The 26,292-nt window shown below is 44.3% G+C and overlaps 1 protein-coding gene across 4 annotated transcripts in view; it reads right to left on the bottom strand.

Moving 5' to 3' along the window:
* CKAP5 (cytoskeleton associated protein 5) overlaps positions 1 to 26,292 on the bottom strand; it is a 97,006-nt gene that overhangs the window by 38,505 nt on the left and 32,209 nt on the right. For all 4 annotated transcript variants that reach the window (XM_081937435.1, XM_081937433.1, XM_081937436.1 and 1 more), the window contains 14 exons: positions 21,559 to 21,648; positions 21,306 to 21,470; positions 20,566 to 20,694; positions 19,197 to 19,379; positions 17,949 to 18,062; positions 10,396 to 10,506; positions 9,621 to 9,713; positions 8,420 to 8,605; positions 8,220 to 8,314; positions 7,083 to 7,140; positions 6,876 to 7,001; positions 5,888 to 6,024; positions 3,300 to 3,474; positions 1,175 to 1,288 (listed from right to left, as the gene is read on the bottom strand). In XM_081937435.1, the coding sequence (XP_081793561.1) occupies positions 1,175 to 1,288; positions 3,300 to 3,474; positions 5,888 to 6,024; positions 6,876 to 7,001; positions 7,083 to 7,140; positions 8,220 to 8,314; positions 8,420 to 8,605; positions 9,621 to 9,713; positions 10,396 to 10,506; positions 17,949 to 18,062; positions 19,197 to 19,379; positions 20,566 to 20,694; positions 21,306 to 21,470; positions 21,559 to 21,648 (1,776 nt within the window). The remainder of the gene's footprint in view (positions 1 to 1,174; positions 1,289 to 3,299; positions 3,475 to 5,887; positions 6,025 to 6,875; positions 7,002 to 7,082; positions 7,141 to 8,219; positions 8,315 to 8,419; positions 8,606 to 9,620; positions 9,714 to 10,395; positions 10,507 to 17,948; positions 18,063 to 19,196; positions 19,380 to 20,565; positions 20,695 to 21,305; positions 21,471 to 21,558; positions 21,649 to 26,292) is intronic.

The following is a 26,292-nucleotide window of genomic DNA, read 5'->3' as shown; positions in this document are numbered from 1 at the left end:
AAAGTTATCTACGTTCCAGAAAAGTGTAAAAATCAACCAGATTAGGTTCTCACATCTGTCTGTGCACCATTTATATTCACTACTGTGAAACAATCAGAGTTTAACACTTCAAAGAGAGGATAATCTTCCACTGAATCTCTGAGGTGCCAATTTAATGCAACACAAGAAATGCATGTGTTAAGTTCAAGAGGGTGCATACTCTCAGGAAACAGATCTTTCGAACCACTTTCCTTTATAATAGGATGGACAGCAAGTTAAATACAAATTCAATGGCTTCTCTGAATCCATATTTATTCTATCTGCATTTTGTCATTTTCAAAAGGAAAGTCATTTGCTTTCCTTCAATTTTCTACTTAAGACTCCAATAAGATGTAACAACACTACACCTTATTACCAATTTTTGAAGCTAGGACATTAACATCGCATATGGGCAATTTTCATCTTCAGCAGTTTTACATGGCCTATTTCTGTGATGGCGAACCTATGGCACACATGACAGAGGTGGCACAGAGAGCCCTCTCTATGGGCATGTGCGCCATCACCAGCTGCTCTTCTGGTTTCCAGTATACATAGCTGGTTTTTGTGGGTGCCGGAGCACCAGAAAACAGCCTGAAAATGGCCCCAAAACAGCCCCAAAACAGGCCATTTTCAGGCCGTTTTCGGGCTGTTTTTCAGGCACATTTTCGGGCTGTTTTTCAGGCTCTTCAAACATTTTGAAAATGGACCCAAAACGGCCTGAAAACACCCCAAAAATGCCCCAAAACAGGCATTCATGTGCCAGCTAGCTGGTCTTTGGGTTTCCGGCATGTGCACATGCATGCGCATGCCAGTTTGGGCACTTGGTGCCAAAAAGGTTCGCCATCACTGGCCTAGTTTATCACTCAGCAACAAGTAAATTTAACAGAAAGTGTACAAATATTTGATGATGAAACATTCAGAATAAAGGAACTGGAAACGGTCTTCTGAAGTCAAGTCCTTAAATTCAGGATTTCCAAGAGAGTACATAGCCAGCACATTTCTGCCAATGTCCATCCAGTGTCTGATTTTCTTCCAATTCAACTTTCTCAATGAGAAACTAAAGCTGTCATCATCTTTTGATTACAGATGCAGAGCTTATGTATATCATGGATAATATAATCTCGAAGAGTACTATCAAAATAGTACCCAGTCTTACCTTACTGTCTCCAAGAATTGTGAGAATAGGAATTCCCAAATTTTTCACATGTTGCTTTATATTTGGGCCCATAGCAGTGGCCAGTTGCTGAAGGATGGTGAGTGTTTGTTGCACCTGAGTGGAAGGCAAAAGAACATGAAAAGTACCTAGGTTGAGAGCTTTCAATTTCTTAAAAAACAACACAACGGTATCATTTCACAACCTCTGAATTTTTTTCGTAGCTTGAAGAACAAGATCTTAAACACAGAGAACTTTGTACCTTAACCAAATCAAATGTAATAAGCTGCCACAAGCACTTCAAACTATAAAACTTGGAGAAAATGTGGTAAATTCACATAGGCAGATGTGCTGTTCAAAACAGGTGAGCAAAACTTTTGAAATCTCTGGCTTCCTCTGTTGTTAGCATGTCAACATATAGGTATAGGTAGTCCTCGATTTATGACCACAATAAAGTCCAAAATTATGGTCTTACGTCATTGCAATCATTAAGCAAGGTACCTACATGGTTGTCTTGCTTAACGACCACTATTACAACTTTTCCTTCTGCCATTGTTAAGTGACTGTGTGGTTGTGAAGCAGAGCCTGGGGTGACTCAGAGAGTGGGTCTCCCAGGGCCTCTCTACCCCGAGGCATCTCTTGCACAGCTTTCCACCAGGTTGGGACCCACACCCTTGGGCCTCCTCTTCCTGTTGTATCACACTCCATTTATCTCTTCCGGAGATGGTTTTTCCAAAAAACAATCAGTTAAGACTGCCTTGTACCATTTAGGAAGTGGCTGCCATTCTCATCATCTCTCAGAAGGGTCAATTTTATTTGAGATTGCAAATGGTGATTGCCTCTAGAATGACGCAAAGTAGCCCCCGTGGGAAGGCCATGCATCATGTCAGTTGGGCACTCTTGGAAAGGTGATCTTTGGAGCAAGGCATAACAGGGTGGGGGAGGCTCAAGGATATATGGGACCCAGCAGGGCAGGAGGTAGGCCCAAAGCTTGCGTGAACCCAGCAGGGAAAGATAGAAAAGTAGCGGTAGTTGTAGTGACCCGGTGATGAGTTGTAAGGGCGAGAGGTTTGCCAAGCATCAGAATTCTGAATTCTGATTACATGACCGCATAATGCTACACTGACAGTAACTTCAAGTACAGGTCATAAATCCCTTTGTTCAACACTGTCATAATTTTGAACAATTGCTGCATGAATTATCGTTAAGTCGAGAACTACCTGTAAGGAAAAAATACTGGTGCAGAATTTCACATAAGGTTATGTATTTGTTTTAAAATACCTCCAAAATTCCCAATGCAGGACATGAACTTCCCTATAAAGAAAATCTGCAGTATCCTTGTGGCCTCTCTGCCTACTATAATCTAATAAAAACTAATTAAGTTATTATTAAGAAACAATTCTAGCCCAAAAAATGTATTTTGCCGCATAAATGCATACAGAGGAATTTTAGGACAATACAAGGAAAATAGGGAAGCCAATTACACAAGACTAAATTGGAATAACATTCCAAACTCATTTTAAAAACAACTAAATCTGCTAACTTTTCTTTCAAAGGACATCGACTGTTCCATACTCACTGGAGCCGAGGAAGTATATAAATTTAATAAACTTTAAAGTTTATATTTAATAATTCATACAGGAGTTTATATTAGTGTGGAAAGATATAAACCATATTTGAATATTTACCTAGAACCTCAAATTAAACTCCAATTTGATGTAAATCACAAGACTTTGATTCTCTATACTAGGCTTTCATGAGAAACAGAAGCACCATTAAGAGGAAGCTACACAATCTCCCCAGCTGTGCTTTGGTGTGTTGTGTTACAAACAGATTAAACAAAGCTCAACTGTGTTCTTCTGCATATTGTGGGAGAGTGCATTTCCTTTACAGCAACCTCTCTGATGTACATTGAATACAGCAGTACCATTTTCCCCAAGAGAACGAGATGCATCAACACACAAGCTAGCAATTGTAAAACTATTGTATTACATAAAATAAATTAAATGGCAAGTAATGCTTAGTGACATTTTCATTTTGTTTCTGTTTACAAGATCTAAATTAAACTGGAATATAAAGGATAGAAGAGGACTGACTGTAACAAATTTGTTACTCGTTTTAAGCATACCAGGATTTTATTGGAATCATTGAGACGACTCTTCAAGGCAGGTGCAAGTTCGCCTATATTTGGCTGTATGAATTTGGCTTCATTGACGATGCTGGTCACCTCATCCAGACCCTCTTTTCGGATTTTCCAGTTTTTATCACCAATCTTAGATATCAGCTCAGATGTGATCTTATCACTGCAAAGAAAAGAAAACCCCAACAGCTCATCATCAATTTTCTTTAAACAAGAGGGAACAAACTATAAGCATCTTAAGCAGTAACTGTCAAGACAGAAAATGCAAATGATAAAATGTTATAGATTGACAATTAAGCGTTTACCTACCTATACATGGAGAAATTGTCCTTAACATACCTAACTTATAAAGCACAGTTGTTGTCTGCCTTTTCAAATGCTGTGGTGATGCCCTCTCAGGGCTGCATTTTTGTCAGTGATTTATTAGGCAGCAAGAGCAATCCCCATACAAGTGCTCCAGCTGACAAGTTTTCTCCCTGTTTCCTTATAGTTGACACTGATAAGCTTTTAATACCAGATTAGCATAAATTTATTGGTTAAATCTGTACTATTCTGCCTCCTGTTCTGCTTTGTTATCATCTTATGGTATTTTAAGATGTTCTGTAATTTTAAACATATTATATTTGAGAGGATTTTGCTGTTATTGTTCTTTTAATTGCAAATTTCTTTTATATATATTTTAAGAGGCCCGGACCTGTGTTTAAGATAGGGAGGGCAATGGGGGAGGCATATAAATCTATTAAATAAATATTTTATATTGTATTATTTTATATTCAGATTATATTTCATTATTTTACCAACTAGTATTCCTGCTTTGTCTCACACCCGCAAGTCCTGTGCTGCTTCACTGGATTGTATGGCTTAAGAAACCTTAAATGTATATGCTAAGCAATGCCGATGCAGGTAGTCCTCGACTTACAACCACAATTGAGCCCAACATTTCTGTTGCCAAGTGAAACATTCATTAAGTGGTATTGCCCCATTTTGTGAATTTTCTTACTATAGTTGTTAAGGGAATCACTGCAGTTAAATTAATCAAATTACTGTTAAGTGAATCTGGCTTCACCATTGACTCTGCTTCTCAGAATCGCAAAGGGGGATAATATGACCCTGGAATACGGTAACCGTTATAAATAGGAGTCAATTGCCAAGCGTCTGAATTTTGATCACATCACCATGCAGATGCTGTAACGGTCATAAGTGTGCAAAATGGTCATAAGACACTTTTTTCAATGCCATTGTAACTTTGAACGGTCACTAAATGAACTGTTAGAATTTGAGGACTACCTACAGATGGATTGATTCAAAAGAAAAGATGGAAGAGGGAAACTGAAATATTATGTAGTAGACATGTCAAATCCAAGATCCCGAAAATATTCCTACTTATAAGAGCCTCTCATTCAAGAAGATGAAGTTAGATCAATACACTGCTCAATTCCAAGTTGGAAGGTTATAGGAACTGAAGGAATATCCACAGAAGTATGGCAAGCAACAAAAGAAGAATCAATAATGGTTCTATCCAAACTATTCAAACAAATCTGGAGAATGATACATTGGCCAACAGATTGAAAGAGGTCAAGCTACAATCCAATGACCAAAGAAGGATATTTAATTGAATGTGCAAACTATCATATGCTTGATTTCACATGCAAAATAACACTTAGGATCACCTAAAACAGATTATAAGGTCATGAAAAAAAGGGCAACAGATGTTTAAGCTGGCTTTAGAAAGGGCTGAGGAACATGAGACATTATTGCTGATGAGCTCTGAATACTTAAGAAAGTCCAAAAATACTGGAAAAGAAGAGAGCATGTGCTTTACTGATTGTGGAATGTCTCAGAAAAATTGGTTTCCCAGAACATATCATTATCCTTATGATAAACCTATATATAGGTCATATAGCCATCGCACAGGTAAAGGTGAAGCAGATTGACTCCAAGTTGGAAAAGGAGCCTTCTCCAGTTATTTATTCAACCCATATGCTAACTATATATTAGGAAAAGCTTGAATGGAAGAAAATGGGCATGATTTTAAATGGAAGAAACAAGAACAATAGTATGTGCTAATTTGATGACACCATCCTGACAACTGAAAATGCAAAGGATCTGCAAGTTCTAGTAATAACAGTAAGAGCGTAGCAAAAAACGGGACAAATTTTAAGAAGACCAAAATGGCTAGATAGAACCAGCTTTAGAATTGGCAATGGTAGTAAAGGAACAGGCAGTCAAGAAACATGCTGATTACCACTTGGAACCACCAAGGCTCAAATTATCCTGCTTCAGACATCTAATGAAAAGACCTAGATCTCTGAAGAAGATTTCAAAGCTAGGAGAGGGAGCCAAGCAGCAAGATGGATGGACTCAGTTACATTGGTGGTGAGCACACCATTGGAAGACCTATAAAATAGCAGCTTAGGGACAAATGATCATGGAGAAAGCCTACCCAGGTAGTCGCTAGGAGCCAATAATGACTGGATAGCTCACAGTCAATCAATCAACCAATCAATCAATTCCTGCTTTGGGTTTCCAAAAAAAGTAGCATAAAACCAAATCAAATAGAAACGAAGGATAAAAACCTGATATCAGCTCTAGGCAAGAGGTCCACGACATCATTCCCTGAATCCTCCGGTTCTTCTCCTTCCTCACCATCATCACTGCCAATATTGTGCCTTGTACTGCCTCGAGTTGCAGCAGGTGGTGTTTGTCCTTGCATCTGAAATGCATATACTTACCAAATTACTTTGCATTATTTTGATACAGAGCATTTGGCATTTTAATTCATGAGACTGTACAACGTTGTGTTGTACTAATTAAAAATCATGCAAGTAATGCTCAAAATGGAAGGATCAGATAAGATACAGTAGTCCTCAATTATGATCACAATTGAGCCCAAAATTTATGTTGCTAAGTGAGAAATTTGTTAAGTGAGTTTTGCACCATTAAATGACTTTTTTTGCCATGTTTGTTAAGTGAATCATTGAAGTTGTTAAATTAGTAACCCAGTTGTTAAGTAACTCTGGCTTCCCCATTGACTTTGCTTATCAGAAGGTTGAAAAATCTGATCACATGATCCCAGGACACTGCAACGGTCATAAGTATGAACTAGTTGCCAAGCATCTGAATTTCGATCAGGTGACCATGGGGATGCTGCAATGGTTGTAAGTGTGAAAAATGGTTATGCCATTTAGTGAACGGTCACTAAATTAATTGTCATAAATCAAGGACTACCTGTATAGGCCATGACACTGTGTGATACACCACTGAACCTCCTGCTTATTTAGTATACTACCCAAATACTTAGCTTCTATCACCAATCAAACAGTGAATTTTACAGTGCACTAGTCTTGAAGAATTAATACTCATATTAATAAAAGTTTGACAGGGAATTACATCCGAAACACAACTGATCTTCAGTGAATCGTCAGCCAAAATGATCTTCTAAGGTTATCTTAGCAGATTTTTCATTTATTTCACTGTGTTATTAGCAATGCTAAGAAAGATACTGAAGTCAGTCGAAATGATCATCCAAATAACAAATGTTTCAGCATTTCAAAGAAAACTTACTTTTTCAAACTCTGCGTCTATTTGGGAAAGAAGAGCAGGCTTCTCATCCTCAAAGAACATTCGTAAAGGGGGACCAACATACAGAAGCATGACGCCTAGTAAGGTAATGGCGGATGTCCTCACAGCCTATTAAATAGGACATTGAAATATTTAAGCTCAATATTCAGACAGTGAAAGAATTTAATTTGAAGGGAAAAAAAGACTCACGGGATTTGTAGCTCCAAGAGCTGTTTTAACATTGCTGATAAATGCCTTCACATTCAATCTGAGAGAGAAGACAATAAAGATTAGCCAAAAATAGCATAACATTATACAGAACAGTGAAAAATATGACAACTTCTTACTCATTTTCAACCACTTTGTCAAAAGGTTATGAAATTTAAATGTGAGATCATAGCACTGGTTATGATGGAGCTGCTTCTCAAAAGAATAGGTCACATCTTACATTTCAGAAAATGCATTTCTTAAAGAAATGACACCTGAATACTCTGCATCCAGCTCTGTATGTTTTCTTAGTATTTCCATGGATGATGGGGAAAGAAGGAAATTTGTCTCACATCATGCAAGTGGACACAATAGTATTTTATTCCCATTTAAAAATCTGTTGGGAATTTCTGTAAAGCAGGTTTTGAATTTTTAAGGTATGCAAAGTGTATTCAAAATGATAAAAGCATATTATATTCCTTTTTTAAAATCTCTACTGGAATCTAATTTGTTGTCAGACTTCAGCAATCCAGAAACCATGGCAATAGAGTCTGGGGGCTACATTCAGTGATGGGTTCTGGCAGCCGCTACTGCTGGTTTACTCAGGGTCGTGCCGCGAGCTGCTGCATGATGAGCGCTGTGCGCACATGCACAGTACAATGTAAATTGCTCTGCGCATGCGCAGAAACCAAAAACCTGGCCATAGGCGCCACCAGGAGAACCATTTCAGAGGCATGACAGGCCTGGGTTGCTGCCGGTTCCAGCGACCCACGCCAAGCTACTACCGGTCCACCCAAACCAGTCTGAACCAGTAGGAACCCACCACTGGCTACATTATACCAATAGATTTCCAAATTCTAACTACATTGTATACAAACAAAAAAGAAATTACACGGGAGGAAAAAAAGAGTACCAGACTGTACAAAACTAGTAAAATAGTTAGAAAGAACTTGGTTCACACATGCATGTAACTGATCTAACAAACATAAATACATTCATCTTATCCAAAAATGAACAAATAATGTAAAATAGTATGGTTTCTATTTACATTACCTGTGTGCTAATACATCTTTTATGTCAGTTATTTAGTAAACAACATGTATATCTGAAAGCAGCATGCTCTCTAATTTTGAGACTTACCCAGTAAACCCAAACTCTTTAATGGCATTTGAGAGCCAGTTTAAAGTTTCTGATTGATTCTTTGGATTCTTCTGGGAAAATGCCATGGACATAACCTAGAACGAAAACAAACTATTTGCAACTGATATAAATGAGCAATAGTTCTTGTGGTAAGGTTTTTTTTTTGAACATATCGTATCTATGAAAAACAACATATGCACCTGCTCAGCAGTCCAAGGCAGCTGACAGGCTTCCGCTATTGCTGTTAGTGCTTCTTTGGCATTGCTCCCACATTTTACATCGCCAATCTTATCCACAAGGCCGTCCAGGACAATTTGTGCAGATGTTTTGGAAAAGGTTCCCTTTTGAGCAACCAAAGCAACGATATGAAGTTTTATCTGCATCACCTGCAAACAAGAAGAGGAGCCATTGCTATTTTCAAGCCGATGATCTACTGCACGGTAAGACTTCAGACCTACATTTTATCAAATATGACGTGTGCGCACCTGCATTATCTACTAGGCACAACAGACACGTCTAGTGCAGACAAAACTTCCTACACCAAAAATGTTTTTTTAAAAACTGTATGCCCTAAAATTAGCTATATTTGTTATTACTTTATTATGCATACCTTCAAAATACATACATTATGACTTTTCCCGTGAAAAATACAAGTTCAGAGAATACCTTTATAACTGTGTGGAATCAACAGCTGAAGGAAAGGAGGCCCCTCTAGGGGGAGTAAAGAGACATTCTAGCTTAAGGTTGGTTTGGAGGAGCAAACATCAGAGGTCAAACCCATAAGCCTATATCTGCCGTTTCCCAAGGGAAGGCAGATAGCCTGGTGAGATTCTTGTAATACAGGTGGTCAACAATAAAATTATTTACTTGGGCCTACTCATGAGTTTTTCTGGTTGCTTGTGCCTCACAATAAGCTAGTATCCAGATATTATTGAAATGAAGATTCCCAAAGGCCTAGGTCTTAAAAAGCTCTTAATGCTGTTGAATTACAATTTAGACGTTTTTCACATACAGGCTAAATACAGATACTATAAATACTGACACAGCTCTCAGCATCTTTCTTAATGTATATATCTGAATGCTTTATCTTAATTGTATTATTCTTGTTTAACAAGGTTCCAAATACCCATATTTTAATTAAACCTTAATGAGCTGTGTAATACTACCAGAAATGTATCACCTATCAATGAAGAAATAAAATAATATAATGAACAATATTATTATGCTGGATACGAATAAGAAATATAGATGAAGGTTCTTGCATAAAGTTTTGAAACTTAAATGGTAAAACCTACACATAAGGAATTCCAGACTCAATTCTAAGGTAACTGTGAAAACAAAGTTCATTAGTTATAAATTCAATGATAATAGAACTAACCCTAAAAATTAATATTGCTCTACCTGAAAATTGGTCTCTTTCCATCCAGGTTTCTTCGCCAACATCCTTACTAAAGCCTGGCAAGGCATTTCAGTTTTATCCATCAGCTCAACAGCCTTAAAGATTAAGAACAGTGTTAAAACACTAAGAAATGCAGGGGCATAAATACTGTCTAACTGCATTCTATAAATCTATATACAATCGGACACATTTCATGTTTAGCATACGTAAAAACCATAGTTCTTAACAAGATTATTTCTTTTCCCTTCATTAGATAATTTTGTAAAGAAATTACCTTTGCTTTTTGCAGTCTTCAAACCCAAAGCTGGATAAAAGTTGATTAAAAATGATCTAAGTTTGGGTCTGAAGATTGTAAATATTGCAAACATAAATTTAATCCACACTGTGTAAGAATTATTCTTTTTTTACAAATATATTTTACAAATATTTACAATCAAGCTTTATTTTGGAAACATATTTTTTATTTTCTGAAAAGAAATGTATAAGTGATAGGATGCTTGAACCAATTCTTATTTTTCAACAGTAAGAATTAATTATTGTTGGCTGCCTCCCTGTATGAAACTGACTAGTTCAAATTTTACACAAATTAAGCCTTTAATGTATTTTTTAAAAAGGATCAAATCTTGTGTAACAAACTTGCAGTATCCAGAATAACCTGAAAGTCACAAAATACAGTCTGATGCTAAAAGCTTCTGTGAAATGCCAAAATAAATTACTATGGAACAAACAAATATTTATAGGGGTGAGACACTTTTTAGAAGAACTTGTCATTATTACCTTTTGAAATTCTTCCATGCAAGCCAGCCTTTCCTTCCAATTGCCACTATCTAACTGCTGTATGCAAACTTCTGGAAGGACAGCCGAAGCCTTCTCCTCGCACATCTCTATCTATTAATAAAGGAAAAATTGCATGCCTGTTAATAGCCTATTGGTATATTCCAAACATGCCTTTATTGGACTATTAAGCATTTTGACTTATATCAGGTTTGCTACAGCACGGCAACCTGGTTTCAAAGGACACGTTACTTCAGAGCACACAGACATGTGCATGTAGTACCTATCAGTAATTTTAGACCCTATGTATCTTTTCCTGCTTATGTGACTAGCCTCTTGAATGATGGGATAGCTGTTTCAAGTGGGCATGTATACATATGACTTTATTTTAAAACGACCGTTGACTTACCTGAACGGTCCTTCTATGTGCGCTGCGAGGGGAATCCAAGCATGGGTTAACTTTGTCCATTAGCCTAGAGACTGAGTTATGCAAATTAAATGACCACGCCTCCTCTGCCTGGAATACTCAGTTTTGCACGAAGGACAGCCGTTGGAGAAGTAAGTCAAAGTCAGTCACGACGGCAGTCGAAAGGTAACAATAAGTCACGTCCAATAAAGGTCACGTCCAATATAAGTCACGTCCAGAATACGAAGGTCAAAAGTCAAAAGTCACGAGAAGAGGACCCGGACCAGCCCAAACATCGGGCGGGATTGGATTCCCCTCGCAGCGCACATAGAAGGACCGTTCAGGTAAGTCAACGGTCGTTCTCCTGTGCGCTGCTTGGGGAATCCAAGCATGGGACATGCCAGAGCAGTTGACCTAAGGGCGGGAAGTAGGCTGGTCAGGACCCGCAGAGGAGGCGAGAACCTGTTGTAGCACACGCCGCCCAAAGGATGCCTCAGCCGAAGCGTAAGAGTCCACCTTGTAATGCCGAATGAATGGGGACGGCGACGCCCAAGTGGCTGCTCTGCAAATATCCTCAACCGAAGCCTGAGTGGACCAGGCCGCTGTTGTCGCCGCGCTCCTGGTAGAGTGAGGAGTAATGCGTCTGGGAACCGGCCGGGATTGAGAGTCATAAGCTAGTGCGATGCAGGCCTTCAACCAACGTCCGATGGTATTGGGGGAAACTTTCTGCCCCATAGAAGAAGGCTGGAATGAGACGAAGAGTGCCTCTGTCCTGCGGAATGCAGCCGTGCGCTTCACATAGCGACGAAGGGTTCTCCGAACGTCCAGATGATGCCACTGTCGCTCCTGCGGATGAGAAGGATGCGGGCAAAAGTCTGGGAGAACAAGCTCCTGCGCCCTGTGAAACAAGGTATTGACCTTGGGCAGGAAGGATGGATCCAAACGGAGAACCACTCTGTTGGAATGGAAGATGCAAAGATCAGACCGAACTGAGAGAGCGGCCAGTTCCGAAACTCTGCGGGCAGAAGTAATGGCCACCAGGAATGCTGTTTTGAGCGTAAGTAGTCGCAAGCTGATGGAGCGGATGGGCTCAAAAGGCGAAGATGTAAGCGCCCTGAGTACCAACGGAAGATCCCAGGTAGGATAACGGTGGACAGTTGGAGGCCGGATGTTGGAGGCGCCCTTCAGAAAGGCCTTGACCCGTGCGTGTTGAGTTAGCGACCGGGCCCGACCACCACTAAGGACTGTGGACAGAGCGGCGACCTGGCGGCGTAGAGTGTTCGGTGCCAATCCCTTCTCTAGGCCCGATTGTAGAAAATCGAGAACCTGGGGAACAGATGCTCTGGTCGGAACGATGGTACTGCGACGGCACCACCTGCAAAAAGCCTGCCACGTGGCTTCGTAAATACGAGTAGTGGAAGGCCTGCGGGCCGCCTGAATGGTGTCGATGACAGCGCTGGAGAAATGAAGACTGGTCAACTTAGCCCGCTCACGTGCCACACAGCTAACTGCAAGAGCTGAGGATTCGGATGAATGAGATCCCCCTGGTTGAGCTGGATCTGGTTGTCCGGGATGCGCCAAGGGCGGTTGATGGACAGGTGGACGAGGTCGGCGTACCAGGGACGTCGAGGCCACATTGGCGCCACTAGGAGAACCTCCGCCTGTTCCGAAAGTATTTTCTGGATGACCAGAGGGAGAATCGGCAGTGGCGGAAAAGCGTACAGTAGGCCGGGCGGCCAGGGGCTGCGTAGAGCATCCGTGCCCTCCGCCCCCTGAGTTCGGAACCGGGTGTAATATCTGGCTGTCTGAGCATTGCAAGGCTGGGCAAAAAGATCCACCTGCGGTGTGCCGAACCGGTGAGTTAGCTCCCGAAAGAGGGAGGGATGCAGCTGCCATTCCGCTTGGTCGACCGTCGCTCGGCTCAACCAATCCGCCTGCGTGTTGGAGTCGCCTGAAATGTGCTCCGCCTTCAATGACAGCAGTCTGGCTTCCGCCCAGTGGTGTAACTTCTCCGCCTCCAGCATCAGGGCCTTGGAACGGGTGCCCCCTTGACGATTCACGTGGGCCTTGGAGGCAACATTGTCCGTCAGAACTAGAATGTGGTTGTGTGACACAATGTCCCTGAACTCCAAAAGGGCCAACCGGATGGCTCGAAGTTCCAGCCAGTTGATGCTGTTGTTGATTTCCTGGCTGGACCATCGGCCCTGTGCCACCCGATCCAGTACATGGGCTCCCCACCCATACAGACTGGCATCTGTCGTCACCTGGATGCGATCCGGCTCCTTGAACGGGCTCCCCCTGAGGAGTTTGGAAGAAGCCCACCACCGGAGGGATCGTAGAGGCTTGGGTGGCAGACGCACCTTGATCTGGGTGTGGCTTGTGTGAGCTCTCTGGAAGGGTAGCAGGAACCACTGGAGAGGGCGAGAGTGGAATCGGGCCCAAGGAACCACCTCGATGCACGAAATCATCTTCCCGAGTAACTGGGAAAGAGTGGCCAAGGGGATGAGTCTTTGAGATGATATCCGACTCACCAGAGCGCAGATGCTCTGCCGTCTGTCCTGGGACAGGAACACTTCGCACGTCCTGGAGTTGATGATCGTGCCCAGGTGGAGCAACGACGTGGTTGGTCGTAGGTGGCTCTTGGTGAGGTTCAGGACAAAGCCGTGGCGGCGCAGAGTGTCCATTGTGACTTCCAAGTCCCTTACCGCCTGGGCACGTGTTGAGGACAGGAGCAGGATGTCGTCTAGGTAACAGTTGACCCGGATGGGCACTGTGCGAAGCGAAGCTGCCACAACTGCGAGGAGCTTGGTAAACGTGCGAGGGGCCGATGATAGGCCAAAAGGCAGGGCCCGGTATTGGAAATGACGGCCTGCATAGTGGAAGCGGAGAAACCTCCTGTGGGCCTGATGTATCGGAACATGGAGGTATGCTTCTTTTATGTCGACCGATGTCATCAGGTCGCCGCGGCGTATGGATGCTAAGATGCTTCTGAGAGACTGCATCTTGAATTTTTGATATTTGATGAAGAGATTGAGCCGCTTTAAATCCAGGATGGCCCGCCATCCTCCTGAGCTTTTGGGAACTAGGAATAATATTGAATAAAATCCTAGCCCCTCCTGCCCTTTTGGAACCTGCTCTATAGCCTCGATGGACAGGAGGTGTTGAATCTCTTCGTTCATTAGGCGCCGCTTTTCTTGGCACCTGGGTACCGGACAACGGATGAAGCGTCTTGGTGGGAGGGACAGAAACTCCAGAGTGAGGCCCTGCCTCACTACTTGAAGGGCCCAGGCGTCGGATGTGGTCTCCGCCCATTGATGAGCGTAGGCCAGAAGCCGAGCGCCTATGGCCCCCTCCCCCTGGGAGTCACCGGTACCTGCGAAAGGACCGGTTACCGCCCCCTCGAAAGGGCCGCCTAGACTGAGCCTGTGGTTGGGACTGCTGGCGACTCCTATCTCTAGGACCGAAGCGGTCCTGGCCCCTATCCTGAACCTGATTGCCTCGGTTATATTGGGGAACGTAAGGAGTGGAGGTGAATCCCGAGTCCCCAGCCCTGAAATTCTGGCGTCTATTATATGGTTGCTGTCTCCTATCATTGCGTCTGGTGGCAGAAGGAAGGACTTTACGTTTGTCCCTAGTCTCGATAAGAATAGGATCAAGAACGGAACCAAACAGAGCCTCACCCTTGAAGGGCGTGGAAGCTAAACGCCATTTAGAACGAATGTCTGCCTGCCAATGGCGAAGCCACAACAGGCGACGAGAGGCTACATTAGAAACTACGGCTCGGGAAGCGAACTTGGCCGCGTTAAGAGTGGCATCTGCAGAATATTCCAGAGCCGCCATCAATTTTGTGACATCCTGGTGAAGTCTCATGTCATCAGGGGCAAGCCTAGCTTGAAGTTGCCTGAGCCAGACCAAAGATGTACGATTAAAGAAGGATGCCGCAGAGGCGGCACGTAAGGCCCAGGCAGCTGCTTGATGTGTCCTACGTATGACCATCTCGGCCTTGCGGTCCTCAGCCTTCAATCCCTCAGAAATCTCCGAAGGAATGAGTGCAGGAGAGGCCAGGGCCGCAATGGGGGCATCCACAGAAGGAAATTGGAGAATCTTTTCCAATTCCGGAGTGGAGAGGTATAATTTTTTGTCCCCATTGCTAGGGGGGGCCACAGTAGTGGGCTGCGCCCACTGTTTCTGAATTACGTCGCTAAAGAGCTTGGGAAAAGGAATAGCTTCCTGTTCTGAAACCTGCTCTGCAAACAGGCGCTCCGTGGCATCCAATCCCACAGCGGTGCTATCCTGGGTGGTGGAACCGCCCATGTTAGTGGTAGCCTTGGCCTTATATAATAAAGACTTAAATAAGGTTGGGCGAAATAACCCCGAAGAGGGTTGGTCCACTGGAATGCCCTCATCATCGGATAATTCAATATCTAATACCTCACCTTCCTCCATCAAGGCCGATTCCTCACTATATTCAGAGGGAAAGGGTGAGGAGGGCTGGGCCTGGGAAGTGGAAGCCTCCCTAGGCGCTAACGAGGTCCTGGGAGTGTTGGATCTACGCTGCAACTCTGCATCCACCCCCCTCGAAATGGCATCAGATATCATTTGATAAAATTCTGGGTGAAGGCCCATTTCTTGTCCCTCCGGAGGCCTGAGGCCTGCAGCCGTGGGTGTGAAGGTTGCAGAAGGCCCAGCCCTGGGCTGGGCCGAAGCCACGCCCTGTGCTGGCAAAACCGGGAAAGATTGGCCTTCCAAGCCTCCCTCCTCGGCAGATGGGGCCTGTGGTAAGGCGAGGTCTGGAGACCAGCCTCGATTGCCAGGAGAAGCAGGGGGGGAATGTGGTGTGGAGCCCTGAGGGGTCAGCACCGGAGGCGAGGGATTGGCCGCCCTGGGGGCCCTGGATGGTGCCCTGGTTCTGTCCCTGCGCCTTTGGGCCCTGTCCGGGGCTGCAGAGGAAGCCCGGGAAGCATGGGTGGAGGCCCTGGTTGCGGCCCTACCCACCCTGGGGGGAACATCAGCCTCGGATTCAGAGCGGGCCACATTGGTGGTGTTTACAATACCTCCAGAATTAGTGGATTCTGCCATACTAAATGCGAATGGAAGTGAAAAAGGCTCAATCTCCTCACAAAACACCTTAACGAAGGCAATTAGCAGTACTCAGAAGCAGCTGCAACGATGTATCTCTAGCCGAGCGAACCAGGCAAGTGCGAGAAATAGGAGAGAGCAGTTGACGTAACGTCAGTAATTGGGCGGGAAGGGAGGCCCCGCCTTCCTTCCCCTTTGCAAGAACGCGGCAAAACAGCAAGCCAAAATGGCGCCCGACATTTAAGCGGGAGATTCAAACTACTTCTGGGCTGCAGCGCTCCGAAACGAAAACGGAGCCAGTCCCAGTCACCAGGCATGAAGGCAATGTCTTCGGGAGAAAGATCCCACTTCGCAAAGTGGATCGCTCCCGGGAAAAAAGCGGCGCGGAGCGGCGAACCAACCCCAGAGCGCAACGATGCGGCTAGAAAGGCGGCGAACCAGCCTCTAAATTAGCCGGGAGAGTCAACGGCGTTTCCCCGCCGAGAGGAGCTTGCCGGCAAATCCACATGACGAGCGGCTCGGGCTGCTGCCGAATGCACGCCTCGTTAGTTATCCCAAAGGCTTCAATCAAATCAAGTAAAATAAACGAAAATAAATTAAATCCAGGCTTAGAGGAGTCCAAACATAAAATTACCTTATCTATTAGTCTAGAGAGACTTGGAATTGCGTCTCTTCAGGCTGGACTGAGTTAAAAAACTGAGTATTCCAGGCAGAGGAGGCGTGGTCATTTAATTTGCATAACTCAGTCTCTAGGCTAATGGACAAAGTTAACCCATGCTTGGATTCCCCAAGCAGCGTACAGGAGAATGGGCTTCATTCTATAGCACTCTTGGCATGCCCCTCAAGGCTGAGATACTTCCTTCAAGGATTCTGCTGAACTGCTTATACAGTACGTAGCACTTTCCCCATTACGAATATAAAGAAGACCAATATATAATTTGACATTTACATTAGGCAAATGTCTAAATGCTGAATCTTGTTTTAGAAATACTACATTTGAGAAGTTGAACTACAACTGGCAAATGGCCAGTCATTCTCTGCCAACAAGAGTTGTGCAAAATGATCTAGGCATGAAACATGCTGCGCATAGATCAGCCAATTTGCTGCAGCCCGAAAGTGGGAAAAAGCATGAAAAAGCCAAGGAGAGTAATCCTAGTGGCTAAAGGAGATAGAAAAGGTGCTTGAAAAATTGGGTCTGGATAGGTTGTGGGGATATGCTGCTTAGAAAACAGCTATAGGGAGAATGGAGTGTACAGGCAGGCCATACTAGCCTTACTTGCCCCAATAAAATCATTTAGAATCTTGGATTTTGTTTTACCCAAAACTCCCAACAAAATGTTCCATGTTTTGTTTCTGCTGAACCATGGTCAGTCTGAAACACTGTGGCAGAACTCCCAAGGTACAGTGTTTTGTTCAAAGTTTGAAACATAACATTTTCCAGTTTGTTCACATTCCTACTATCAAATCAACTTAAATCATTTTGAGATCCTGAAAGAAAACATGCCCTCTAAGTTTATCAGCCAGTCACAAGAGTTATAGAGCAAACAAAATCTAATGTAAAATAAAATACTACAGAGAAATAAAACTGTCCCAAATGTAACATCGAATCTCATGCACATGTAACTGAATCACAACTACCATATTTTTCAGAGTATAAGATGCACCAAGATTTTGAAGAGGCAAATTAAAAAAAATTGCACTCTGCAGACCTCCCCAAAACAGCCCATGTTTTGCAAAAATCCGTTTTTTGTCAAAAAAAAAGGAGGGGCATGCATAGCCTTTAGGCGGCTTATAGAGTACTCCTGGGGGCTGGGGAAACGAGCAAAAAACGGTCTTTTGCCCTTCCCAGTCCCCAGGAGCACTCTGAAAGCCTCCTAAAGGCTATGCACAGCCATTTTTCAAAGGGGGCAGGGTTTCGGGAGGTCAAAAATGTTGCATTCAGCGTATAAGACGCACCCAGATTTTCACCCTCTTTTTTGAGGGAAAAAGGTGCGTCTTATACTCCGAAAAATATGGTATTTTGAGTAAGACCATCATTGTTTTTGGAAGTGTTTACACATAATTCACTTACTGAGAGTTCTGGCTCAAATATCTCTTTTACTTCACTTCCTTTTTTGGCTTTTGTTCCAGTAGTTCCTACTCCTCCAGCTGAGGTTGGTTTCCCTTTCTTCACTGGACCACCAGCCTATGTATACAAAAAAGAGAGGGGACATTTTTTGAAATGAGCACATATTCAACAGATGTTAAAACAGATGATTAAATGGAAAGGGAATAAAACACCACCAACTGAATTCAGAGAAAAGTTTGGGAGGGAGGGGTGTAGTCTGCTTAAATATGTTCAACAATCCTTCCTCCCTCCTCCTCAGACATAGCCCACTTACCCTGACTTTTAGGAGAATCTTTTCAAGGGATAGGAAATGGAAGGTCACTTATATGACAGCTTTCTGTTGGTATTATAGAATCTAGGTATTCTAGACAATATTGTCTTCTAAAGATGAGTTTAATGTAGATAATAGCACATTTTATAGCTTTGGCACTAATGGACAATGTTGGATTTTACTATTTGCTATCTTATAGACTCGTAACTTTCCAGAAACATATTAATTACAGAAAAAGTGTTGGAAAAAACTGGATTGTTTTTGAATCAGTCTTCAAAAAATATTTGAAAATTGCAGTCAAATCAAAAACACGGTGAAAAGATCATTATTGGTTTGCATTCTGGCAATGGCAACAGCAAAGAAAAAAAAACATCAAGTAACTTCAATAGAAGCTTCTGAAACCACAGATGACTAAAACAAGAGCATCTAAAATGGAGTCTTCATACAACTTTAACGCAGAGAGGCTTCTACACATGCCACTACTCACCTAAGCAAAAGGACCTGTTGTGGTGTCCAAAATGGGAAACTTACTTTAGCAAAAAGGTCTGTCTCACCTGTGATTTATTGTTTTTTTTTAAAAAAATATTAACTACTATTCCAGAATTTTATTTTCTTTGGCAACATTTCCATCTAATTAAAACTTTACTTTACTGAATTTGCTATTTGTGTACGTTTGTGCATGAGTCTGTTAATCCCAATGTTCATTTTGCAATGTTTCATGGGACAAAAGATAGACATACTGAATGCAAAAGTAAAACGTAGCAATCCTGACATTACATCCATTTGTTTAAACATTGGATTTTTTCAGAACATCTATGTAAAATTTAACTCATAAGCAAATGCAATACCCTATTTTGTCACTTCTTTTGTCACTTAGTTTGTACTCCTTTAAATATATGCAAATTCGATCTGTTATATTTCAGAGTGTGTGGTTTTCATACCTTAGTAGTGGAAGCCTTTTTTGGTGGTCCAGATTTAGCTGTGTTATCTTTCATATCCTTGTCTCCTGCAGCGCCAGAAAGAACTGGAGTCTTGCCGGGAACAGCTTTGTTTTCTTTTCTATCAGCGCCTCCACTGACTTTACCTCCACCAACCAACTCTATTTTTTCGGCACATTCTTTAATCTAGTAGGCAAAATTAGATTAACATAAAAGCATTAAAATGCTTTATCTAGCAGTTGCTAAACCCTTCGAGGTCCTTGACAAGTGTCATAAATTATTGCTACAAAAATTACAGTTCCTGAACTATATTGCCCCCGAATTATTTGGATTTTTCTATTTCTGGTACAGATGCAGTACAATTACAATGTAAAGAAGCTCTTTTCAGTTCTGACTTTGTTTACACAACATTTAAATTGTTTTATAATCTGAAGGCTGGACAAGTAGAAAAGTTTTAATCTGCAACAACTGCCTGCTCTGTTCCCTTATCAGTGGCCTGAATGGAGAGCCCAGTGCATTCTTCAGAGGGAAAACAAAAAACAAAACCACCAAAGGGAGCAACCTAAGCTGCTTGCCAACCAGGAAAGAGAAAAGGAACTGAAAGAGTAAGCTTGTGAGATGAAGGAGCTCATTACCAAGCAACCTGGGAGGGGTGTAAATGCTTAGGAGAAAGAACAATGTCAAAGTGATTAAAATGCATATGCATTTATGCAAAGAGCTCCCTTAAAGAGGAGCAGGGGCATGCTTCCAACTTTTCAATGGCCATTTTGCAATCAACATATTAAAGTTGTAAATATACCCTCACCTGTTAGCTTCTTTGCCTTTATATATAGATGACAGGTCAAGTTGGTTGTAATTAGAGGTAGAAGTTTATAAATTTTGGGCATGCTTCACAAGTGGCAGGGGAAACTAATCTTGTTCCAGTATATTTATGAGTATTCAACTCAGGGAAAAATATGCGTGTCCTTTGTCTTTTTTTAATGCACCTTTTTTTCTTTTCTAATGTTTTGTCTATCTTTGTTTGGTTTTTGTAAATTTCTTTTTTCCTTTTTTGGAGTCTATATTTTACCTTAATTTTCTGAATAAAATAAAAGTTTCAAATATGCCCACGGCCCCACCCTGAGACTGAAATTCTGTTGTTTCATATGCCCTACACAACATTAGCTTTAAATAATGAAATGATCATAACTTATCTGATAGAAATGACTTCACTATCTTATAGAACCTAAAACTCATACCATGTTCAAAAATAGCAAGTCAAAGCCTCACCTATTGAAAATATTAATAGTTAAACCCCTGACTTATTCTTGGGGCTCCTTGAATAACATCATATTTGAATCCTACTATAGACTGATGATTTGGTGTTACTTACCCGGTCTAGTTTCAGCTTGTCCACATCCGTTAGAAAAGGATTCACAGCTTTCTCACCTGCCACTTTTAGGGCAGTGCCCAAGGCTTCAAATGCAGCATCTCTAACCTCCGGAGCCGAATCATTAATATGCTGTGGTTAAAAAACAAAATCTGTGTATTCTGCTTGATGGAGCTTTAGATTCACAGAATGCTATAAAGCAGTGGTCCCCAACCTTTGTAGCTTGGCGGCCTGGCAGGAGGGAAACGTGTGTGCAGCTTGACATGGTCGCATGGCCCTGTTCCGAATAGGCCCAAGCCCCGTAGTGGGCTGCAGCCCAGGGATTGGGGACCCCTGCTACTATAAAGGATGGTGAAAACATGTAAGCTCAGCTTGGAACTTCTCTGTGCAATCTTCAGCTGAACCAAAGTGGAGGGCAATGAAGAAACTGAATTCAAAAATATGATTTAGATACGTGGTTTTCTCCTTTCTTGGATACCAAAGATATATTTATATATTTATTTATTTACATTTATTTGTCACCCATCTAGCGGTTGTGAGACTCTGGGCAGCTGTCATTCTTTTTCTTTTGTTCTGCATAACACTCCTGTCTTGCCTAGATAAAAATTCTTCCACGATATATGTCAGTATTTTTGAACTTCCCACCTTACATATTAGTAAAGGATACCTTCCAGGAATAGAAGCTATTGCCTTATTTTATTTCAAATGCAAGTTCTGCAGATGATTTTATTTAATTTTTTTACCTTGAGGAGAGCAGCGCAGAATGGTTTCAGGAGACTTTTGGGAAGGGTAGTAGGAGTGCAGTGACAAAAGCTTCGTGCAATGAAGAGGGATGTCTGCTGCTTGATAGTTGGGTTTTTGTTATCCATTACAGCCAAGATATCTTCACTGAGATTTTGTAATGTGGTCTAAAATATTTGGACATAAGAGATTCACTTTGACTATTCAAGAAAAGCCTGTTAATCTTGGTCAGAGTATTGGTATCAATTCACTTACAGTAAGAAAGATAGCATCAATGGCTTCTTGCAGGGCTTGCACGACCTGAGGCTTTTTTTCTTTGAACTTCTCCAGAATAGTTGGGACAACCTATTGAATATTATCAAGATGTTATAAATTGCGCATCCACTCCAGTGCCAATTGTAATACAAGGAAATGTCAGTTGGTGTTACCTGAACTGCAGGTCTCTAAGTTCCCGTGGGAGGAGTCATTAATGGGATATTCTCAGACCCCATTTGCCTTGAGACTGAGATTAATTGAGACCACTCCCCTCTGCCTCACTTCCTGGCCCCCAGTTTAATCGAAGGTCAATGGTATAAGAGGAATCTGGTAGGAATGGTAAAGAACAGCAAACGGAACACAAGAACAACAACCAAACCAGTCAAGAACCGAACCAACCTAATACAACAAGAATGCTCAGGTACTTCCTGCGTCCAATTGGGATGGGAAGTGACTCCTCCCACAGGAACCTAGAGACCTGCAGTTCAGGTAAGACCAATTGACAGTCTCCTAGGTGATCCCGTGGGAGGAGTCATTGATGGGACATACCAACGCTTGATGTCCCAGAAAGGGAATAGGAAGCCTGAGCCTCCCGAGGTTCTAACACTTTCTGCAGAACCTGCCTACTGAATGAAGCCTCTGCCGAAGCGTAAGCATCCACCCGTTAATGTCTGATGAAAGACGTAAGGGAAGCCCAGGCTGTCGCCCTGCAAATATCCTCTAGGGGTCCCTGGGTTAACCAGGCTGCCGCCGTAGCCACACTCCTCATGGAGTGGACCGTAATTCCAGCCGGCACCGTAAGGCTGCGAGCCTCATAGGCTCTAGTAATAGCCGACTTGATACATCTATCAATGGTAGCTGAGGATACCCTAGCCCCAAGGGTGGAAGGCTGGAAGGAGACAAACAACGCCTCCGACCTACGGAGGGGAGAGGTACATTTAAGGTAGATGTGCAACACCCTCCTCACAGCTAGTCGATGCCAGGAGAGTTCCCTCTCCCTGGATGGTGCGGACAGAAATCCGGCAGGACTATCTCCTGTGCCCTGTGGAACGGGGAATTGATCTTGGGTAAGAATGAAGGGCCCAGTCTAAGGACCACCCTGTTCTCAAGGAATGTGCACAGATCCTCCCTGAAGGACAGTGCATTGATCTCAGAAATGCGCCTGGCGGATGTGATGGCCACCAAGCTACCTTCAGGGTGAGGAACTGCAGGCTCATTGTCCTTAGTGGCTCGAAGAGAGCCCCCGTCAGCGCTTGCAGGACCGTTGGAAGATCCCAAGTGGGGAAACGAAGGATCACAGGGAGCCTAAGATTGGCCGTCCCCCCGGAGAAACCTTTTAATGATCGGATCCTATGCTAGGAAACAGGAACTCAATCGCCCAAGAACCGTTGTCAATGCCACAACCTGCCTCTTGAGGGTATTATGGGAAAGCCCCTTGTCCAGCCCATCCTGCAGGAATTCCAGCACCTGAGGTATCGAGGCTTGTGCTGGATCTACCTGTGCGGAACGGCACCAGGACACAAAAGCAGTCCAAGTGGTGTCGTAGATGCAGGTAGTGGTTTTCTTCTGAAGGCCTCAATGGTCGTAATGACTCTGGACGAAAACTGGGCCGCCCTCAACTGTTCCCTCTCAAGTGCCAAACGGTCTACTGGAGCCACTGAGGCTTCGGATGGCGCAGGGTCCCCTGGCATAGAGCCACCTCCCCCCGGGAATCCTCCAGAGGGGGGACAGGGACAGATCTATCAGGTCCGTGAACCAAGGCCGACGGAGCCAATAGAATGATCTCCGCCCCCTCTGCTACCAACTTCCTGAGGACCCTGGGAATGAGAGGAAGAGGGGGAAAGGCATACAGGAGGCCCTCTGGCCAACGACACCTCAGGGCGTCCACACCCCGAGCCGGGTACCGGAAGATGAACCTCTGGACCTGCACGTTGGCTGGCATGGCGAACAGATCCATAACTGGCCTGCCGAACCTCTGGCAAATCCTGTCGAAGACCTTGGGAAGCAGTTGCCATTCTCCGTGGTCCACTGTCGTTCGGCTGAGCCAGTCGGCTTTCAGATTGTCCACCCCCGAGATGTGCTCCGCCCTTAGCGACAGGATATGACGTTCCGCCCAATTCCCCAACTTTGCAGCCTCGTTCCGAAGGGCCTTCGAGTGGGTGCCCCCCTGCTTGTTGACGTGCGCTTTCCTGACGATGTTGTCTGTCACCACCAGCAGGTGCTTCCCCTCGACCTTCTCCATGAAATGACGGAGGGCTAGGTGGATCATCCTGTATCCAGCCAGTTGATGTTTTGACGCAAGACGGAGGCCAACCAACGTCCCTGGGCCAGCTGGGTGTTGAGATGCGCCCCCCCCCCAACCAAAGAGACTCGCGTCAGTCGTCAATACCAACCTGTCTGGGTCTCTGAATAGAGCCCCTTTGTCCATGGCGGGAGATGTCCACCAGCGCAGACAGACGTACTTGGGGCGGAACGGGAATCTGGAATGTTACGTCGCTGGCACCGTCCCTCTGGTACAGAAGCAGCAGCCATTGCAGCTCTCTGGAATGAAGTCGAGCCCACGGGACAATCGCTATGCAGGAGATGCACTTCCCCAGCAGACGCGAGAGCAACACTACGGGGACAAAGTGTGCCCTACGGATCTGCTGGACCAGTTGGCAGATACTGTCCCTACGATCTTGTGAGAGGTACACCCTACTCTCCACCGTGTCAATAACCGCCCCCAGCTGTTGCAAGCGTGTAGAGGGCTCTAAATGGCTCTTCTAGAAATTTACGGAGAAGCCCAAGGACTGCAAGGTCCTAATGGTGAACTGAAGGTCCTTCTTCGCAGTCCCAGGACCGTGCCCCTGAACTAGGACATCATCTAAATAAATTTGAATTCGAATCGGAACAGACCTGAGGTAACCCACGACCACCGCCAACACCTTAGTGAAGGTCCTGAGGGCCAAAACCAGACCAAAGGGAGGGGCCTTGTACTGATAATGGATCCCCCCCATATGAAAATCTAAGGAACCTCCTATGGTCCGGTGCAATCAGGATATGGAGATAGGTCTCCATAAGATCAATGGAGGCCAGGAAATCCCCAACCCTGATCCCTTCAAGGATAGACTTCAAGGAGGCCATTTTAAACTTCCGGTAAACCAGCCTGAAGTTAAGCAACTTTAGATCTAGGATGGCTCTCCAGCCCCCTGAACTCTTCGGAACTACAAAAAGGTTGGAATAGAAACCAGAACCTCTCTGGTCCTCCGAAACCAGTTCCATGGCCTGAACGTCCAGCAGGGATGGCTTGCGCATAAGCTCACACTTCACTGAGTTCCGAGAGGAGAAGATCTGGAAACGAAAAGGGGGTGAGAACGAAACTCCAAATGCAACCCACAACGAACAGTGTGGAGGACCCATTCATCAGAGGTGATGAGGTCCCAGTGGTCTGCAAAGTGAGCGAGGCGACCGCCAATAGGAAGATCCGAGCCCGGATCATTTATTCCTGCAGAAGGAACGGCTGTGCCCCCCTCGAAAGGGCGGCTTGCTGGGCTGTTGGTATCGATTACTATCTCTATAATATTGCCTATCCCCTTGGAGAAGGTACCTAGAGGGAGGGTACCTCTGTTGCTGCTGGTAGTCCTGCTCTGGAGGCTGATATGCAGGCATCCTCTGGTAGGGCGTTGACCTTTGCTCTGCCCGCTTGGAAAAAGGAAGGAAGGATCTTACGTTTGTTCTTGTCCTCCATCAGCAGCAGGTCCAGGGAGGCTCCAAATAGCTTGTCGCTGGAATACTCTGCTGCCGCTAAGGTCCACTTGGACCGGGCCTCCCCCTGCCAACTATGGAGCCAAAGCAGTCTCCTGGATGCCACTGACGTAGCGAGCACTTTGGACCTGTACTTGACCGCATCAAGTGTGGCATCCGCTGAGAACTGGGCAGCCGCAGTGAGCTTTGCGATGTCCTGCAAGAGATGTACCTCCGTAGCCGGAACCATCTCCTGCATCTGGGTCAGCCAGAGAAGGATAGACCTATTGAAGAAGGAGGCCGCAGCCGCTGCCTTGATTGCCCATGTGGCCACCTGGAAGTTCTTGCGCAGTCAGTTCAGCTCTATCTTCCGCCTTAGGTTTGTGGTGATGTTGCCAGACACCAGAGGACGCCAAAGCTGCCATAGGTGGGTCCACTGTCGGAATCTGTAAAGCCTGAGAGAAACTAGGATCAAGGTGATCGTTGCTGCCTGGGATAGGAAAAGCCGTGGGCTTCGCCCATTGGAACTTGAGAACCTCCATGAACATAGGGGGAGTAGGGATCTCCTCCTTTTCTACTGCGGGATTGTGGAATGGCCCATTTTTGTGCTTGGAGCCGGGGTAGCCAGAGTGCCCCCAACAGCGGGAGCCACCTCCAAATCTGCAATTCCCTTGCGCACAAGGGAACCAAATTGGGAGGGGGGAAACAAACCAGTGAACACGGAAGCCTCCGGAATAGTTTCTTCATCATCAGAGAAACCATCCTCCTTCTGACCCCCTTCATGTAACACAGAATCCTCACTAGCTGTAGAGGGGGAGCTCTGCCTAAGCTCACGAGCAGAAGAAGTTGCCGGTTGGTTTGGATACCTCCAGGTGTCCCACGAGAATTCCTCCTAGAGGATCTAGATTTTTTCTGCATGTCTGTGGCAATACCTTCAGAAATTGCCTGGGCAATAATCTGCTGAAACCTCTCTGGAAGCTTAGGAAATGCTGGGGAAAGAGTGGGAGGCCC

Source organism: Natrix helvetica (genome assembly GCF_964273705.1).
Source record: "Natrix helvetica genome assembly, chromosome: 1".
Taxonomy (NCBI): Eukaryota; Metazoa; Chordata; class Lepidosauria; order Squamata; family Natricidae; genus Natrix; species Natrix helvetica.
The sequence above is the reverse complement of the archived record's forward strand: the minus strand, read 5'-3'. Positions and strand labels throughout refer to the sequence as shown.